This window comes from Struthio camelus, chromosome 6 (genome assembly GCF_040807025.1).
Source record: "Struthio camelus isolate bStrCam1 chromosome 6, bStrCam1.hap1, whole genome shotgun sequence".
Classification (NCBI taxonomy): Eukaryota; Metazoa; Chordata; class Aves; order Struthioniformes; family Struthionidae; genus Struthio; species Struthio camelus.
The window spans coordinates 10,485,802-10,505,665 of NC_090947.1; the positions used below are offsets into that span (position 1 = coordinate 10,485,802).

At 44.3% G+C, this 19,864-nt stretch overlaps 1 protein-coding gene across 1 annotated transcript in view; it reads left to right on the forward strand.

Moving 5' to 3' along the window:
* The window catches only part of ORC2 (origin recognition complex subunit 2), an 86,973-nt gene extending 67,918 nt beyond the window's left edge, over nucleotides 1-19,055 (forward strand). Inside the window, exons 13-27 of the mRNA XM_068948184.1 lie at nucleotides 1,830-1,973; nucleotides 2,288-2,374; nucleotides 4,902-4,991; nucleotides 5,785-5,810; nucleotides 7,074-7,131; nucleotides 8,129-8,313; nucleotides 8,939-9,037; nucleotides 10,765-10,874; nucleotides 12,384-12,516; nucleotides 12,937-13,033; nucleotides 14,737-14,883; nucleotides 15,507-15,678; nucleotides 15,997-16,058; nucleotides 17,122-17,240; nucleotides 17,891-19,055. Coding sequence (XP_068804285.1) covers nucleotides 1,830-1,973; nucleotides 2,288-2,374; nucleotides 4,902-4,991; nucleotides 5,785-5,810; nucleotides 7,074-7,131; nucleotides 8,129-8,313; nucleotides 8,939-9,037; nucleotides 10,765-10,874; nucleotides 12,384-12,516; nucleotides 12,937-13,033; nucleotides 14,737-14,883; nucleotides 15,507-15,678; nucleotides 15,997-16,058; nucleotides 17,122-17,240; nucleotides 17,891-17,977 — 1,616 coding nt within the window. The 3' untranslated portion in view covers nucleotides 17,978-19,055. The remainder of the gene's footprint in view (nucleotides 1-1,829; nucleotides 1,974-2,287; nucleotides 2,375-4,901; nucleotides 4,992-5,784; nucleotides 5,811-7,073; nucleotides 7,132-8,128; nucleotides 8,314-8,938; nucleotides 9,038-10,764; nucleotides 10,875-12,383; nucleotides 12,517-12,936; nucleotides 13,034-14,736; nucleotides 14,884-15,506; nucleotides 15,679-15,996; nucleotides 16,059-17,121; nucleotides 17,241-17,890) is intronic.
* The last annotated feature ends 809 nt before the right edge of the window (nucleotides 19,056-19,864 follow it).

Sequence of the window (19,864 nt, forward strand, 5' to 3'; positions counted from 1 at the left end):
AAGAATTATATATAAAAATATATATAAATATATAAAGATGTTAAATAAATATTGTGCTGTTTCTGAACAGATGTGTACACTTTGTCAATTGTATATTGTTACATTGATTTGCTTTTGGTAAGGGTGTGTAACGCAAGTAGCAAGTGAGGGAGGAGGATGCGAACACTCACTGGACTGCACATTAGACTTGCATTCACTTGTCACAGGGATTCTTCACCTTTGCTATATTTCGAGGTTTGTGGGGTTCTGTGACCTTTTTCCTCCCTAAAATAGGCTCCACCTGTGACTAATGGGGGCTAGTTCCCCAAGGGAGCAGAGAGAGGCGGTCACCACAGCGGGGGGGGGAGGGCAGTGAGCGGTTCCTGGTGGCGGCGTCGCGTCGCCACGGCAACCCTGGGCGAGCGCGGGCTCCCTCTGGCGGGCAGCGGAACTCCCGCCCTCCCCTCGTCCCTCCCGCCGGCGGGGAGGGGGGCAGGGAGGGGAGCCACGGATTGGCCGAGCTCTAGGTCAGTCAAGGGCCGCCGGCGGCGCTCACTGGCGCAGCGGCGTGCCCGCCCTCAGCGAGGGCGGTTGAGTCGGTCGTGTGCGGCACGTGAGCTCGCTTCCGGCTCGTGCTGCTGCCGCGGGGGGCGGGGGCCGGCGGTGAGCGGCGGGGCGGCGGGCGACGGTTACGGCGGTTGGCGGCGCGCGCGGCACCGCCGCCTGGCGGCGGGGCGGCGCCCAGGCGGCTGACGGGGGGGGGGGTGGGGTGCTTGCAGGGGCCCGCCATGAGCCAGCCGGAGGGGAAGGGTGGCGCCGCCCTGGCGGTAAGGTTCGTGCCCGACGAGGACGTCCTGAAGCACATCGCTGATGACGCAGGTACTGCCGGCCTGGGGCAGCGCCGCCCGCAGCTCCTCTGGGAGGGGGGTGCGAGCAGCGCGGCCCTCATCCTGCACCTGGGGCGGCTCAGCCCTCCTCTGCTTGCGCGGTTTTTTCTGTCCCCTCCCTCTCCCCCTCCCCCCTCCCGGTACAGGCAGAGGGGCGGCCGCTCCGCCGTGACAGGTGCCCCAGGTGGAGGTGGTGTCGTGTGTCTTGATGCCGGGCTGCTGAGCGGAACGCGTGTATAACGGCCTCAGGGAGGAGGGTACGAGCAGCCTGGCTAACCTCTCAAGCCCCAAAGAGCTTAAAAACACACGCACAGAATCGGCTCAGAGTGAGGCTCGAAGTGGCTGCTACAGGAGACCGTTGCAGCAGGTTTCATCGCTTTTAAGGAGTGGAACCTCCAGCTGCAGAAGTGCTTGAAACTTGTCAGTGCAAGGCCCAGAGCACCCTGATCTGACTTGGCTGTTGGCCCTGCTTTGAGCGCAGAGTCAGGCTGGATGGCTTCCAGAGGTCTCTTCCAGCATCAGTTCTTCTATGAGTGTACTGAAAGCCTCTAGGCTATATATTTTTGACCTGCTCCTCTTTCTTAAGGAAGATAGAGGAAATCAAAGGCTATCCCCTTTGTTTGCAACTTGACCCTTATACGTGGGAATCATTGTCACTTTTGTGTACCAAACTGGGGAGGCTGGTGTGTGCTGAAATGAGGATCTGGTCCTCACAGCTGACTATCATGGCCAGCCAGCTTTTGCTGTGCTTGAGATGGAGCAGTTATGGGAGGGACTGATGGCCCCAGTCAGCCTACCACTCTGGCACAGACCAGCTATTCTTCTGCTAGGACATGTTTTCTGGTTTGCGTTTGTATAGTGTTCAGTGCAACAGGATCCTGGTCTCTAAATGGTGTAACTGTATGCTACTGCAATAGAAATAATGAAATAGCCGGCGGTAAACACTTTGGATTGCAATTCTAGGTATTAAAGTTCGGAAGGATAAGACTCAACTGACAGTCAACGTGAAGAAATTTGTGAAGACGCTTGAGACTATCTCGGATGATGAAGTTCAGGAGATCCTAGAAGAGAAGAACTATGTTGCTGTTCTTGGGATATGTGCCCAAGGTATTGGCAGGGAAGAACCTAACACAGCTGTGACTTCAGGAGATTCTCACAGTGTTTGAGCTGTGCAATGTTGATGAAATTGCTGTTGATGGGGGAATGGAGAGGGATGTTGAGGGCTGGCCAGGTCTGGCTGTGCTGCTGGTAGGAGGTAGAGGAGAGAGGATAACGATTCTAAGATTTTTAATTATCTGTATTTTATAATACCTGTTAATATAAGGAGTCCTTTAAGCCCAAGAGTAAAGTATTCCGTTTTCCTTGGGCTAGGAATATACCAGTGCTTTTTGAATAGCTACAAGTAATGTTTCTTTTCACAGATTCCATGGGAAATGGCTCAGGTGTAGGTGGTGGTGAAGTTTACTCATTTCAGACTCCAAAACGCTCCAGCAAAATGGCAGAGCTGGGTATGTTTTCCTCTTTCTTCTTTCATCATTGCTCTGGCTGCTGTTTTCTTGAGTACCCTTGTTAACATGATTTGTCATATCTGTGCATTCAGAAGATATGTTTGGGCTATTGAAGGAGCTTTTATTTGGCTCTAGATCAGTCTTGCCCAGAAGCAAAAGCTTGGGGTTTGGACATAACGGAAGCATGTTGGAGGCTGTGATGCAGACTTGATGTTATTTTGTACTTGTCAGATTCTTATGACTGGTGTTCTAACCTGATGTTGCTTGAACAGTTTGATCTGGGGGATGCTGGTCTTATTTTCTGTATAGTAAGGGCTCCTCGTCTTACTGCTGTGAACATGCATGCAAATAAAAATAGCAACGAAAAGGTGACTTGCAATTCCTAGTAAACATTGAAAAGCATTAGGTATTAATTTTAACAGAACCATTAATTTACATATGCAGAGTTACTCCATGTTTGTGATGTTAATGAGATGTGTACACCTGCCCTATGGACTAGAGCAGTTCTGTCCAGAAGCTTGACTGCTGTGTGAAAGTTTCCTCCTTTTGAAGTAAAAGTTGAAATAACTGCTGACTTAATCTGTATGCTGGTAACAGTACCCTGTTAAGCAGTATAGAAAGCCCTGTGAGAAGCTTATGCTGAAAGAAATCTTAAGTTTAGCAGCAAAAGAAAGAGTATAGCTGTGCAATAATGGAAGAGATCTATGTGTTACATAGGGTAAAAATAAAAGTGAACAACAAAGTTATTAGTGACCTAAGCACAGAGGAGACCTGTTGATAGAATAGAAACTGAGTAACTGTTATGAAATTTGGCAGTGCCAAACTTTACTCTGCTAGCAAATTATGTTGAAGATCTAGCCCCTGCAATACTTTCAGAAACATTCAAACTTTTATAGTCCTCCTTTAATTCAAAAAGGAATATGATCTAATGAAAGACTGCAAAACCAGTGTTTTTCATTTGTTATTTTTTCAGTCTTTTTCCTTTTTCAATTTGTTTTGTTTTGTTTTGGGTTGAATCCGTTTTAACATGAGAAAAATGTGAATTTTTATGGAATTCAAGTTAATTTGTAAAATGGAATAATTTGAAGAGAAAAGGGATGGTGCAAAGTGTTCTAGAGGTGTCAGGTTTTGGTGTTCTGTATGGTGGGAGGAAGAAAAAGATGAAACCAGAAGGAAGCTGAGGCTGTACTGAGGGGATAGCAGGCATATTTGTCTAAAAGCAGGAAGCATAAGAAAAGGTAGTAATTTCTTAATGCTGGGAGAAGAGTCTATGTGTATGGATGGTAGAGGCTTTGTTTGTGTGACTGTAGAAGGAAATGAGAATAGCTCATTACGTAGCAAAGACAGAGTTGAAAAAGAAGCAGTTTTAACTGTGCGTGGAAAGGGCTTTCTCGTTCCCAGAGTGTCTGAGAGTGTGCTTGCTAGGCTAACTAGAGACTTGGGAGAAGGAAGCAGAAAGGGACACTGCTGGGGAGGGTGGGGTGCTTAGGTTCACACAAGATGCTCGGGCCCCGTTGCTACCACATTTCTCCTTCTCACCTGAAGAGTCTCCATATGCTCAGCACCACCTGAACCTGATAAATCCTACAGAAGATGATCCAGGGAAGAGGGATTATTCCTCTTTATCAGTGCACAGAAATTGTGGTTTCCATGCCTCTTCACTTCTCCTCTGTACTTCCGCTGTGTCTCAGGGAGGTTTGTTTCTTATGCCCTTCTCCCCCAGGGTATATTTCCCTGGTGCTCCCTGCTGGACCCATGACTCAGTTTGAGAACTGCTGCTTGAAGCTCCTTATCCATACCATGATGATGAACCTTCCTGGCAAGTGGTAGGGGGTTAGTGCACTCCCCTTTCAGGAGACACCCCACAACTAAGCTGCAGTGTATTTCAGTCTAGAAGGCTGCAGTTGGGGTTTGGAGATGGCTAGAGAGATGATGGGGTTTGGAGACTGGAGAGGGTTAAAGAGGATGGAAATTGAGCTTGATAGATATGAAAATAATAGATTGCAACTCATCAGGCAAGTCATACAGTGGGAGACTGATTTTCTTGAGGGACTGATATTGGGCCTTTCATATTCAGGTCAGTGGTTCAACTTCAACTTGTGCTGCTAAGTAATAGAAAAAGGTGGATTGAATACGAGAACCCAGCTTCTAAGGGATTAATGTGTTTGCTATACCTGCTGCTCCACCGTGTCCAGTCAAACAGTTATAAAGAGCTGAGAGGGCATGACCAGAGATTGCTGTAATTTGAAGACAGATGGTACCCGCAGAAGCAAAGCTACTTTGCCACCGCCTCAACTGTGCCTGTGGAATGAATGAAGAGTTTGGTTTTTGAGAATCTTTTCCAAGTACAATATTCCTCTTTAGGGTTAGAAAAAAAATGGAAGCATCTGGTAGAGTACCTGAACTAGCTGGGAAATGAATACTGAGAGAGACTATTTCAGGTATATGACTCCGTGGCTGACTAGCCAGAGCTGGGGGTTTTGTTTCTGATGCATGGAACTTCTTCCCTTTCCCCCATTTTTTACAGCCTTTGAATTAGCCCGGACACCAGGACAGAGTGTGGCGCTTGATTGCACTGAGTGCCCTGAGAAGACAGTCAAATCCCCTCAAAGCAGCAGTAAGTCCTCTGATGCTTTGGGGAACTGAAGCTGGGTGGCTAGGGGTTATGTTTCTGCTTGGGTGGTGGAGCGGATGCCTGGGTGCCAGCTTCTGTCGCGCCTGGATATTTTAGTCAGCGTAACTTTGCAGTGAACTGTTTGGTGTGCATGGCCTCTAGTTCACCTGGATGTCACATCTTTTATTATGTGCTGCTGGCCTGGAGAAAAACAGGAACTTCTGTCTCATTTTTTGCTGTGTCACTTAACTGATTTCTTCTATGTTAAACCCAAATGCTTGCACTTGAGAGAGTTATGAGCTGGCCTGTTGAGTGAGCATCAAATGGGTAGGACTGTGTGAATGTTCATGTGTAACTTTATACTTTCTTGCGTAGCATTCAAACACTCACTGCTATAAGGAGAAATATAGGTGGGAGAAGTCAGTGCAGGTCAGCCTTAGCAAGAGTAACTTGCCTTGTGTTCAGAAATGGAGTCGGATGAGCTCATGGACAGAAGAACATTTAGCTCTTTTTTCAGCATCTTCCCTCCTGCTAGTGGCCTCCCACAGAGCGGTGGCTCTGGAGCGGTGACTAGAACCAAATCTGTCTTCTGTGGTGAGAGCATTGACTGTCTTCATTATTCCCTTGCTTTCCTGTGGGGAGGTAAAAGTTCCTGCTATAGGACTAATCAGCCAGGGAGCTGATATTCTGGAGTAGTGTATATTTGGATAGCGGCTGCCTGTTTTCCTAATGGCTCATCTTGTGCCACTGTTGGAAATTCGTGATACTCTGAACAACGCTGTTTCTTGTCTTGCAGAACATTTGAGCAAAGCGCAGCAGAAGGTGAGTGACGCTTTCTTGCTTGTTTTTTCACTTTCAGCGCTTGAACTGACTAGTTACTATAGTGTTGGAGAGGAGGGATCTTGAAGAGCCTCACCCACAGTACAGATGTCTCTCTTAATCCAAGCAAGCAGGGAGTAATTCAACTGAGCCACCAGAGCTGCCATTAATCAGGATTATGAGATTTAGAGTGAATGTGCAAATCAACAGGTTTGACAGCCTAATTAGCATGGTTGGAGACTATTCCCTTGCCTTGCTCAAATGAGAATATTTGCCAGTCCTTTAATATGCAGTTCAACTCCCAGTTTTCCAGTTTCTCATCAAAAGAAGAAACAGCCTGAATCTTAAGGATAGCAGTGCTGTTGTAAAAGAAATTCAACAATCATGGTGCTGTTCAGTTTCTTACTTTAGCATTGGTTTATTTTAAAAAAAAAAAAAAAAAGAATTGTGATACCAGGGGAGACATCCTGGAAGTTGGTATCTTCTTTAGAGATGGTACAGTTCAGACCTGCCCGTTGTGGTTGCCATGAACAAAGTGCTGTGAAACAGTTGGCTTTCTAAAGTGGTGTAGCATCACACTGGAAGTGTGTGCAAAACGCTTCCAGAATAAGGCTCCAGTATGAGAGAGGCCGGCCCAGACGTGCTACTTTGGAATGCCACATTTGTCTCTTGCTGAGACAAGATTAATGAAGATTATTTAGATTATTTATTTATTATTTAGATTAGTTGTTGTAAACATGATCTGATGTCTAAGTCAGGCACGTGCTTTACGTGTGTACAACGAAGATGTGACACTATGGCTTGGTGAGCCCAGGCAACTCTGTTCCCTTTTCTCTGCTCATTCTGGGCTTCATATTTCAAGTGGTCTGCTGACATTTTGGTAATTGTTTTCATACTGGACCTCCAAATGGCTTTGAATAGACAGCGTGATGTGGAAGATGACTGCTAAGTCGAGCAGAAGTGTCTCCAGTTTGGCAGTGCTTTGGTTTGACACATCCTGAGGGGCCAGTGTCTTGGTGGGAAATTCAGCAGTTTTCCACCCTCCCACTCAGGGCATTTAGTTGAAAGAATTAAGCCCTCTTTGGAACCTGCTCCTGCCCCCCTGTGGTTATGGATGGCAAAAAAGAACTCTCCTGACTTACTGCTGCTGCTCTCCCAGGTTCTTGTGGGCTGAAAGAGCTTGGAAATGAAACCTGTCTCTACTCTGCTTGGCTTTTGGGAGGCATATGTGACTTCTAATACATGGATCTTTTTTTGCTGTTACAGAGTAAAAGGAATGAATTTGTGTCCACCACGCCTTACAGACTCAGGAGGAGGCTAGCAGGTGAAGATTGATCTTGGTAGTTAGCTCCCACTGTCAGTGGGGTGCCGTGTTCAGACAAGAGTGTTTCTCCTGCTCATAAGCGTCTGCTTGACTGTGACTACTTCATCCTACAAAGACTGTAGAAATGTCCCTAAGGAAGTTTATTTTTACTGGCCCATTGCTCAAGATATGTAGACCTTTTTCCCTACAAAAATTACTGTTTAGCAAAGGGGTGGAGGAGGTAGAAGCACTGGGTTACTAAACTTCAGTGACATGATCAGAAGAGGCAAAACTGTGAATAATCCTACATATGCTTGACACTTCAGTAGCTATAGCTCTTAGCCTTTGGGGTCTGTAATCTTCAAGCTGCAGTGTAGGAGTGAAGGCTATAGGGTTAAGATGCATTAGCACAATTACTTGAACCAAGTTAAGTTCTAAAACTTTATTGATGGCTGTGATATTCATGGTAAATTATCTCCAATGACTGGTTGGCTATATGTGTTCAGAATGAGTGCCGAGGAGAGTTCTGTGCATGATATTTCATGTTATGTTTCTTGTTTTGTGTTGTGAGAGCAAGACTGAGCCAGATTCTGTCATTGCTCTTCAATCAACATTGTTAACACAGATCTTTTACAAAATCTTTTTTCAGCGTGTGACCCCAGACAGCACACAGCTTGCAGGATTGGCATTTGGGAAAACTCTGTTATAGACATACTAGGAGAAACAGGGAATTTCATTGTCCTTTATTAGTCACTCTTCAGGGTAGAACTGTGTTTCTCAGTTGGTAGCAATGGGCAGAGCTTTACTAAACAAGATTTTGAATTCCAAAATGGGAAAGAAATGGCTGTGTGTGTGTTTGCAGTCCTCTTAACCATTGATTTTACTTTTCTGTTAAGTAGGCTTAGGAATCATATGCTTGGAAAACCTCTGGAGAACATATGTGGGAGAGAGGGACTGTGCAAAATGTGTTCCATGTGAGAAGTCATTGATAGCTCTTAACCTTAAATTTATCCTCTAGCTCCAGACACTCATTTAGAAAGTGAGAGTGAATATTCTGCGTCCTGCTCAGAGGAGGAGGAGGAGGAAGAACAGAAGGAAGCCAGCGCTGTTGTTTCAGGCCGAAAGACCCCAGCAAAAACTAAGGCTGCAGCTACACCTCCTCCCAAAAAAACTTTATCCAGAAAAATGAAGGAGGACAAGATGGTGAGCGTGCAGAAATTACACACCCAAGCTAGCAAGAGCGAAGGGATACTTAGTGACAGTAAGCTGTCAGTGGCCAGGCCTAAATATGGGGAAGAACTGCCAGACTCATTTCCAACCAGACCAGCTGGATTAGCTTTTGCTGTGCTTCCAGGCAATCCTCACTGTACCCTCATAGTGTGTGAGCCTGTGGGCTAACTCAGTCTGTAGCCTCAACAGCTTCACAAAGAGTTCTGAGATGTCTGTGAGGCGAGAGTCATTGTACTGAGAAATGATGAAGAAATAGACTCCTATTGCACCAAAAGAAGTACACCTTTTCTGTCTCAATGTTTACCTTTGTGTCAGAATTCTTCAGCGGCCAGGATCCCCACACCCTCTCTAAACTGTTGCCTTCTTCTGTTCTCTTGGATACTCTTCCCTCTCCTCTCCAGGGAGGGGAGAACCATCTGACTGGGTTGGCTTTGGCAGAAGGTTATTGTAGAAGTCATTTTTGCATGTAACTTCTGATTTTCTATGCAGCCTTGCTCTATATCTCGTATTTGTCATCTTGAGACGTGTTTGTGGGTGCAGAGGGACAGGGTAACTTGATAGCAGGGGAGAGCGGCTGATCTTGTTATTGCTTTTTCAGAGCAACCTGGTGGAGGAATACTTTGAAGCCCACAGTAGTTCCAAAGTGCTCACCTCAGACCGAACACTGCAGAAACTGCAGAAAAGAAGGCTGAATCAGGTATTCTTCATGGTGAACCAAACTACTCAGAGTTTTTCGTTTCATTGATAAAGGTTTCCCCCTCTGAAACTTCCCCGTGTTGCTATTTTCAGTCTATCTTTGCTGAAGGCGTTCTTGGTGGTAACCCTGGGGTAGGCAGAGAGTTGCCAGCGTTTTAAGCATCATGTCTCCTACTGCTGCTCCTGAGCAAGGGCAGTGACAGCGGGTTGTTAATCCCTCAGACAGCAGGGAAAAGGCAGGGACAAAGCACTGCTAGAGTAGATAGCTGAAAGTTGCAGTTGATAGAACAGGTTAAAGCTGGCTTTTGGGGGAGGAAAAGAGGGAGAAGCAGAGTGGTAGAGGCCTGCATTTAAAATTAACACCAAACCAGCATTTTTGTGAATGAAATGGGCAGGGGGATTGCAAACCATCTTGATTATATTAGGCCAATATGTGTAAAGGAGATGGAGATATCCTTTTTCATCTATGGATTACTGGGTCAAGCCCCATGCAGGATGGGACAGCTCTAAATGCTGTCACCTAGTTTGTGAAATGCACTTCATCCTGTTCCAGTTCCTAGGAGACAGGAACTGTCTAACTGTGGTGGTGAGTTGCTGGATTATTGCTTTCCATAATGCCACTTTCACAGCTAGTTTCAAGCAAGTAGTTGCACCCTAGAGAGCCTAGGTACACAGCGACTGGTGCCAGGGAACACGTAAAATACACGTAATGCCCTCTTGTCTGTGATTTTTTTTTTTTTTGGGGGGGGGGGTGGTACTCATTTGTGTTTTAAAAGACAGCCTATATGCAGATTGCCTGATGCCTACTGTTGTCTGAAATTACTACACAGAGAAACATTTGGACTCTTAACAAGTTTTTGCACAACAGCTCTGGAGGGAAATCAAGGCTTTCAGTATTAAATCTACTACTGGCACCAGAGAAGCTGAAGGCTTGGCAGTTCTATCTCTCAGTGCTTTATGTTTGTCTGAAACATTGCAGCTGCCTTTTGTGTTCTTTCTAGGGTAAACTGTCTTCTGCAAGGGAGTAGAAAGCAAAGCTGTTAAAATTGAAGAGAAAGGGAGGACAGTGAAAGGCTTGCCTTTCTGATGCCATTTGTGATGCCGCAGTGCTGGTTAAATATCAACATTCCAGCGCGCCTTTAAAGCTGAATTAATCCTTTGATTCTCAATGATTTTGAAATAGTGCTTTTTCTACATTTAGCTTTCAGCTGCACATTATTTCTTTTCTGCTGTATTTGTATTTCTCTTCAAAGGTGTCTGTGAGCATTCTCTTGTAGTGACAAACATATGAACCATCGCTAAGCATGTTGACTGGAACCCTTGCTCTTTTGAACAGAGTTGTGGTCTTGGTATCTTTCTGGTACAGTGCTTGGTACTGTGAAAGCTCTGAATGTGTCTGTTGTTTCAGGAGTGGTGTTCCCAGACTCAACAGGAAGAGATAAAATATGGTGTGATACAGGCAGGAATCTTGGTTCTAGTCCTAGTCTGGCTACTCTTTCCCATAAGAAGTTTACTTGCTCTTTGCTTTGTTTATTCATCAGCAAAACCATGCTTAAGAGTTTTCCCAGGGGTCTTCACAGGGAAGCAGGAGTTGAGTGCACTGTCAGTGAAAACCATTCTGATCCCTAGCTAGAAAGCATGCTAGAGGAGTATTTGTAAGGACTCCAGACATCTGTCCTGCCTTTCTCAGCTTTGAAAAACTGTCTTGTTTTCTCTTTCTTAATACAGGAAACACTGCGTGACCTCTTGAAAAAAGCTCCCCTTGCCTTTGCTGCTGAAATTAAAGAGCTAAACCAACAGCATGAGTCCCTGTTTTCCAAGTGGATGCTGCAGTTACAGTAAGTACGCAGTGAGAATCACTGAAGAAGCCAAGTAAACAGAGAGTGGCAGTAAACTTCCCCTCACGCCAACAATCATTCTGTGGACGAGTTAAGGAATGATCTTTTCCTTAATCTAGTGCTCATGTTTAAAATTAGGTGTCATTAATTTAGATCATACCTGACTGACTCCTTGAACTGAATGCCTGAAGTGAAACAAGGTTGCATTCTGCCTGGTTAGTTTGTCTGTACCTCTGTAAACCAAGCTAGAGGGCGTTCACAATAGAGGGAACTTGAAGGATGAGAAAAGTGCTGTTGACGTAGAAACAATTTTGCTTACAGCAGTCTGGTTAATGAGTAGCCTATCACCGTTTTCTTCAGTATATGGCCATCCCCAGTGGCAGTGGTGTTAACTTTGAGCATCTGTAGTACCTAATGCTCTAGGCAAGCAGAAATCTTAATGCTGTTGGAAACCTTAGCAGCCTAAATTTTGTCTGGGATTGTGTGTATGTTAGTGGAAAGAATAGTCTTCTAAGAAAATAAATAGTGAAGTATAGAGAGCTATGAGACTCTGGCGTGCCTTAGAGAAGACAAGGCACCAGCTTTGAAGTTAAGTGCTGAGGCAGGAGCAGATGTTGATGAGCAGAAAGCCCCTCAGAAGCTCTGCAAAGGAGTGGAGTACAAAGAGGAGTTTGTGCTCCATGGGGAGCAATGGTGTGTATGAAAAAGACGGTAACCTTAAAAGTCAGAGACTTGTTGGAGGAGGAGTTCTCTGTGACTCAATGACCTGGGAAAATGGCTAGAGATATATGTGGCAGGATAAAAGGGACAAATCCAGAGATGATGCTGAAGTCAGTGACACCTCACCTTGGTATCTTGCCCCATTCTGGCTGCTGGAGCGGCCTGCCAGTCTTTCTGGTCAAGATGGTGCTTCTTCACTCCTCCAAAGGAAACAAAGGTTTGTGATTTGCTACCACACTCTCTTGTGTTTTCCTGCTTCTTTTTCAATGGGACAATTAGGATAAAGCAGGAAGTATGAGAACAGTGGCATTTTGCTTTGAAACTGTGCCTGTGGATCAGAGTAGAAACCTGCCTTGCAAGTGGATAGCATGCTTGCTTTTTTTCTTGTAATTGCTGTGACCCGTGGTAAATATTCAATATAATCACATGGTGAAGGGGTAAATTCAAATGTTATTCTGGTCTTCATTGTTGAAGATGTAGAGCTATAGTCTTATAGAATTCTTGGACAATACCATTTTGTTCTGTAGATATTTTGTTACATAGTGGGCTTCCTAGCCTGCTAAAACACTTTCTTTTGCTAGGATGCTGTATTTCTGATTCCTTGCAGCTGACCTTCTTTGTCAGCTGTGAGCTGAAGGTAAGCCTGGAGTTGTTGAGTTCCCTAGAAACACGAAATTTTAAGAGGCAAGATTGAATTAGGTCATTTTGCTTAATGAAAATGGGGATGGATGAACCTAAGAGGGACTTGGACACTTTTTTGATTTACTGTATTTGCTCACTTGTCCACAGCTTGGGTTTCAATATTGTGCTTTATGGACTGGGCTCAAAGCGGGATTTGTTGGAGAAGTTTCGTACCTCTGTGCTCCAGGATTCTGTTCACCTTGTGGTTAATGGATACTTCCCCAGCATCACTGTGAGATCAGTAAGTGTGGTAAAAGCTGATGGGTTTTTCTAATCTTCCTGTGTTATAAGTACCAAAAAAATCTTTCAATACAAATTCTAAGGAAAGCTGCCTGCAGCCTATAGCTAACAGACTCTTGAATGAGGAGCAGCTCCCATCTCTTTTTTAAGAGTTTAAAGAAATTAGCCCATGCGTTTTCCCGGGAGTTGTGATTCCAGTCATTAATATATACTCATCAGTCTAAAGTCTTATTTTATGCCACTGTTTTGAAGAAGGGTAGCAATTTTAGGCTTGTGTTGACTGGTTTCAAGATTTGATGGTAAAAATCAGATTATTTTCCTCGTGACAGTCAAAGGCTAAGTTTCAGATTTTCTGCAGTAGGTCAATCAGTGCCAGAGCCTTCTGAAGAAACAATGGTGACTCTGCAATTTTCTGTTCCAGATTTTGAACTCCATCACGGAGGAAGTACTGGACCATACTGGGACGTTCCGTAGCCCCCTTGACCAACTTGAATTCATCATAAAAAGGTTTAAAGAAGGTAAAATGACTGACCTTATGTATTAAAACAGTAGACTCCACTTGCTGTTAGGAAAGCCTGGGCATGTTCTTATCTCACAGTTTTCAAACAGACAGTTACAGCGTCTTATTCTGTTGTACTCAATGTATGTGCTGTCTTGAAGTTTATGCCACTTCTGAAAACGTATATGCACGAGGAATATATGTATACACGTATACATGCCCCCAAGCCATTGCCTCTGTCAGTGTTTTTCACCCACAAAGTTTCCTAGAAACGGAAGGAGGAGAGCATGAACATTGTAATAATACAGAGGCTCCTCGTCCCTTCAGCAAACTTAAATGCTCATCTCTCTTGCATTCAGCACAGTGCCTTTGTGCTTTACATATACAGTGTAGCCACATGTTTCTTGGTGGAAGATAGGTCAACCCCCTGATACATGGGGGAAGGTGGTTCTTAGTGACTGCTTGAGGACCTGATATAAATAAACCTGACTGAAATAAACAGGATGAAGAACTTGCAAACAATTTGGAATGGCAGTTGCTGATGGATGCCAAGTCCTTTGAGCTCCTCTGGAAAATCCTGGCCTGGGAGTCTTTCCGTAAATTTCAGTAGACACCGTGCTGAGGCTTAAGTGCACATAGTTTAGTGGAATGGTCATTTCAGTTTAATATATACAAATTCAGACATTAAGATGAAATAAAGGACTGCAGTGTTGAACAGGCAGGTTAGAAATGGATTCAAAATTAAACTGATAACCACCATACAGAATGCTTGCTGAATTCTCTCTATGTATAGGTTGTACTGCTTGTGTGTGTGTACATACACAAATTGCCTTGAGACTCTTAATTGCACAGGGGATTGTGTTCAAAAGTTTACACTCCATTCTCCATCATTATCTTTTGTGTATTTCTAGGGGGAATAAGAGGAAAAGACTGATTAATGACAGTCTCCACTTGAATCCACATAAATCAGTCTCATGTGTACTACACTATAGCTGATCTGACTGGGAGTCTGTGGAACCGTCAGTTTCCATCGGTAGCCAAATATGTATTTGCTTTCTGCAAAAAAGCTGCCTACTCTTCCAGAATTGTTTCAGGGCTCAGTAAGCAGCTGTTCCCTGGGGATAACTAAGAGCAGCAACAAGCTAAGTTGGAACTTTTAATGTCTACCGTTTGCGTTATCCATGCTAAAAGTCTTTGTTGGTTCCCCCGAGGGCTCAGCAGGAAAAATTTCTAATGAAGTCAGTATACCTTGGATCCACTCTTGAACAGAGAATAAGTTTTCAGTGTGTGAGGAGGAGTTTAAGGATCCTAGTCATGTACCCCAAAAGCAACTGAAAAAACTGTGCTTAGACTTCCCTCCTAAAATACAGTTGAACGACCTTGAATCTCAGGACTAAAAGCCATTGACAGGGCAATTCCTGATGAAGCACTGAGCAAGTGAAAAGTGGATTACGAGAGAAAAGCTTGAGCTGCAGAAAGAACAGTAGTTGTGATGAGAGTTGCAGTACAGTGAATTGAGAGAAAGCCTTTCACGTGCTCAGAAACCCTAAATGTGGGGCAGGAGTCAAAGTAAACTGTATAAGGAAAGTCATTTGATACTGGAATGATGAAAACGGAGGTGAGCATGATGAAATAGACTTGTCCTAGGCCGCACTGGGAGCGAGAAACCACTTTGTGTGCAGTTCCTTTGATCTGTTCTTTGCTGTTTTTCTGACGTTGCAGATGCATCTTTAGAGCTCTATGTCCTCATTCATAACTTGGACAGCCAAATGTTGAGAGGAGAAAGAAGTCAGCAGATCCTTGCACAGTTATCTTCTCTGCCTAGCATTTACTTCATTGCCTCTGTTGATCACATCAACGCTCCTCTCAGTGAGTACCCTTTGGCCTAATGTTCTTTGTAGCAAAAAGAGAAGAATCTGCATTCTACTCTGGGGCTGCTGTCACAATATGTCACAAAAGCATATGTCCTGTATCACACTTGATGTGCAAAATAGACCTGGTGATGTATGTCTGGCTGAAGCAGCTAGAAGCTGTGATTAGGAGTGGGGCCCTGTTGAACCGAAAGTGCATAAAGTCACTGAGAACATGAATAGAGTCCAGGCTTCTGGCAGTCTTTGCTTTAGGGACTTCCTGAAATGGAGATTGGATGTTATATCTGTTATTGCATCTGAACCATTCTGTTTCTTACCCAGAAATTTATCTAAACCTTGTTTAACCTTTTAACCTGTTGGCCCACTGCTGATGCTGGCATGATTTACAGCATATCGGTGAAGCTAGTATAAATAGGAGAGACGTGCAAGTGCTCTGTTGCGGAGAACTTGTCCGGCTTGAGGTGCAAGTGTGTGGATGAATGTACTGTAAATTCCACAAGACTATATTGTTTTCTCAGACCCTACAGTGGAACGAACTACACTTTAATATTGCTTATTTAATGCCTGAGAAAAGGTAAATCTCCCACTTCTGTCTGCTTTTTCCTTCCTCTCTCTGTCTAGTGTGGGATCAGGCAAAACAAAGCCTCTACAACTGGCTTTGGTATGAAACAACCACATTTAGTCCTTATGTGGAAGAAACCTCTTATGAGAACTCACTTTTAGTACAGCAGTCTGGATCTTTGGCTTTGAGCTCCTTAACACACGTCCTGCGCAGTCTCACTCCCAATGCCAGGTAAGACACTGTTATACTTCATAGCAGCACCTTGTGAGCCTCCAGTCCTTACTGGATTAGTCTGGTCCCAAGTTCTGTGTTAGCTCTTGGGCATACTCGTAGCAAGAGGCAAGCCTTGTCTTCTGAAAACAGTTCTTAAGATAAAGACAATGTGACCTGGGTTCTAAGTAATTTATTACTTTAAAGGGGCAGAGCTTGGATAGCCGGCCTCACCAAGTCACTAGCTGCATGCACAAAGTCCTTTCATGAGGGAAAAATCAGTTAATATTTTCTGCTGGGCTGCCTTCTTTTGGTTTCCCCTCTCCTTCTCCCACCTAGGGGGATATTCAGATTGCTTGCCCAATACCAGCTGGAGAACAAGGAGAACCCATCTTACCCAGGTACGTAAGCACCTTTTCTTGTCTGCTTGGGGTGGCATCACTGCCAGTTCAGTCACAGTGGACACTGGCTTTTGGTATCCAGATTGCAACACCAGCAACAGAAGTGCTCTAACTGCTGGCTCAGTGAGACTCAGTGGCATAGGCTGTCTTCTAGTGGTGCTGTATCTGCCTCTAACAGAAACTAGCAGGTTCCAAAGGACCGTCTCTTACTGTTGTCTGCTTTGCTATTTAGTCGTGACTGATAGCCTTTGTGGGAGACTGTGGAGTTACAAAATTAAAATAAAGGAAGAATTTGAACTTGCGTAACTCTAGCGTGTACGGGACCAGGGAAAGACAGAAGCTTCTGTTTCCACACTGCTCCTATCTAAGTGTTTTCTGGTGTGTCCCTGCATTCGAGGATACATGCAGACTATTTTGCCACTGTCTCTTAACAGCAATTGCAGGTGACATGAGCAGCATTTAATCATAAAGAAAGATGGAAGTAAAATAGAGGGGTTGGAAATGGAGATAGAATCACCGTGCTGAGAAGTGTGTTTAAAGTGCCATTAAACTTTCTATTAGGCAAATAGTGACCAGAACTTTAATCTACTTTTTTACTTGAATTTATGAAATATTGGCTCAGTTGTGTACTTGAAACAAGTGGTGATGTTGCTGTATCCTTTGTGGTCTAAGCGAAAGCAAGATTTGTAGGTAGACGTGATGTAATATCCATTGTTAGATGTGGAAAAATTAGACAAGCTGTCGGGGTCTGTAAGTACTCCAGACCTCAAGAAAGTCTTGCGTATCCTTGAAATAAGGCTGCCGTACCAGGGCATGAAATGTTGATCAGAATTTTGTTTTGAATCTGTGATCAGTTTGAAATGCAACAGGTTTTCTATATCTCACTTTTTAAGAGATTTTCTAAATCTGCATTCCCTCATATCCTGCTAAAACACTTGTCAGACAGTGCTTGCCTGATGCAAGGGGTGGGAGAAGATGCTCTTTGAACAGCTCTGGGAAGAAGCAGTGGATCTTCAGAATTTGACCACTTCATTTTCTTGTCCTCGCCCTTTTCTGTCTCCAGGGCTCTCTTTCCAAGACTTCTACCAGCAGTGTCGGGAGGCATTCCTCGTGAACAGTGATCTGACACTCAGGGCACAGCTGACAGAATTCAGGGACCACAAGCTCATCCGGACCAAGCGGGTGAGTTGCAGGAAGAAGATAATTCTGGAGATACAGCTATCTTAAACAAAAAGCTATTTGCTTGCTACTAAGTATCCCTGAGGCTTCAAGAGCCTTCAGCTCTTGAGTGAGGCTGGACTGCTTGAAGCACCTGGGCACTCGCAGAGGGTTGGAATTCTGTAATGGCAGCTCCTCCCGTGCCTCCAGCCTGTGAACTTCCTTTACATGAATAGCAGGCTGCAATGTGGTTTGGTTACTTAGCAGCCTACCGGGCTTTGTGGAACACAGCTTCCTGAAGACCTTGAGAAGTGACAGGCTCCTGGAGCTTGTCAGTCTGCTTCCTCTAGTTACCTGTATTTGCAGGACTGAAGAGTGTAGGCTAGCCCTAATAATGAGGCAGTATACCAGCACTAAATCTGGGAGCACAGTGCTGAGGAGCTACGTAGTGGAAGAACAGCATAGCCCACCAGAAGCTTTGACTCTTCCCTGTGCTTGTGCGCTTCCAGCATTGCTCTAGTGAAATATTCCTGGTTTTAGCATTGTAGCCCTTCTGAATGCTGGCTAGCTCTCACCCACACTGCAAGTAAATGCCAGTGTTGCAGTGCTATCTAGTGGCTTGCATTGCAGCGTGCACCAGTGTTAACAGAATGTGTATGTGTGTCTGTTCTCAGGGAGCTGATGGTGTGGAATACTTATTAATTCCTGTAGATGACAGTACCTTGACTGACTTCTTAGAGAAAGAAGATGAAGATATATAACGTCTCTCTGTTCCCAAAGCGTCTATGGCAATTGCTTTCAAGGGCTGCTGGAGAGGGGTCTATACTCAGATCTCTCTCCCTCCAACCCCAAAGCTGCTGGACTACTCGCTGAAATATAATAATGTTTTGGTGCTCATTGTTCAACTACTTCATGTAGTTTGGAACGATGACTTCCGTAAGCAAGGCATCTCTTGCTCTGTAGTTAGATTTGTCTGCTTTGTCTGTTAGCTCAGATGAGGCCTTCTTCATTATCTATGCAGCCAACCTTACAGTCAGGAAAACTCACTCAGTAAGATTGTGCCTTCTGCTCATTACCTCACCAGACATGAGGGTTTTGTTGGAGCAGTTCACCTGGGAAGTGCAAACCACTAGACCATCAGAGCTTTATTTTGTACTAGTGATTCAACTTTTCATGGCTGAGTGCTTTCCAGTACTCCCTGTTCCAGTTAGACAGGACTGTCTTCCAGCGTATGAAGAAGCCGAGATTTACAATGCTAAGAGACCTGCCTTGACTGCACAAGGAAATGAGACTTGTAGTGGGTTTGGGATATTGTGGGTAACTTATTAAATTCTGGCAATAGAAGCAAAGGTCTTTCCCCAGACTCATATCCTTTTGCCGGAGGACTTAGGTAATAGAAATTGTGTTGGGCTTGAATCATTGCCTCTGGGTGAGAGTGAGCGAATCCATCTTGTTTCATCTACGTTCCAGCTTGATATCCAGGAATGTAAAGAGACTGTGGAGCTGATTTGTTTATTTTTAAAAAGCTTGCTTGCTTGCATGCATGTGTTTTTTGCGTCAGGAATGTCCACTGATCCTGGAGGAGGCCTTAAATGCCAGTTAAAAGCGCTCCCTTTTTGTAGCCCTTAGAGGCTGGGAGACTGCTGAAGTTTCACAGCTTTTCTTCACTGTGTTTCTCAGGTATGTGGGAGTAAGCCCTACAGTTCCGTCAACTATAGTCTGCCAGCCAGACTTCAGGGACTCTTGAACAATGCGTGTCTAATATTTGGTAGCTGTGTTACAGCTCAATGTTGTAATAGTTCAAATCAGTCAAATAAAGTACTTTATTAATTTTCATTAGCCTGTGTTGTCTTCCACAAATCTTTTTATTTTGTAGGAAGACAGATAGTCTTCTGGCAGTTGTGTGAATGTGAAAGCCTCATTTTCACTATTATTACCGTTATGTCAAAAGTATGCAGATCTTCATGCAGCACGCAGATGATTTCAAACTAACCAGCAGAAGTATTTTATACTGTTTCTTCTAAGGTACGAAAATTAAAAATAGTTTGCCTGATTTTTAATACCAGTATATAGCTTTTGAAAAGAACCAAAACATTACATGTAGTAATATCGTTACCTGTATTCCCAGTGTTACCTGGCCTATCCCTCACTGACAGAAACAACAGAACAGGTTTACAGCCTAACTTTTGTTTGTGCTGAAAACAAAGTATCTGCTAATCTCACTATCAATTTGATTCTTCAAACAGAATACCTAATTAGCTTTACTGGAGGGTCTGGCGGGGAAAAGCGGCACATGCCAGCAAGCATCGCAGCAGCACCCTCCAGTTTCCTGCCCTAAAACCTCTTCCAACTAACATTCTCTTTTGATGGCGCTTGCACCTGTGTTTTACAGCCTGCTAACCCAAAACTTCACAAAATGCAACAGCCTACCACTACTTATGCTAATGTCAGAACCATTAAAACTTACACATCTGGGCAGAGGGGTCAAGGCATTGCGTCTTACCCAAATTCTCTAAGTTAGGTTCAGAGTTAAAGTACAAGTTAGGTTCAGAGTTAAAGTACCAGTACTCTGCTGCCGGAAGAGATGTGTTGTTGGAGAAACGTAAAAGTATCGTAGCCAAGAAGTAGCCGCTTCCTACTTTGCGGTG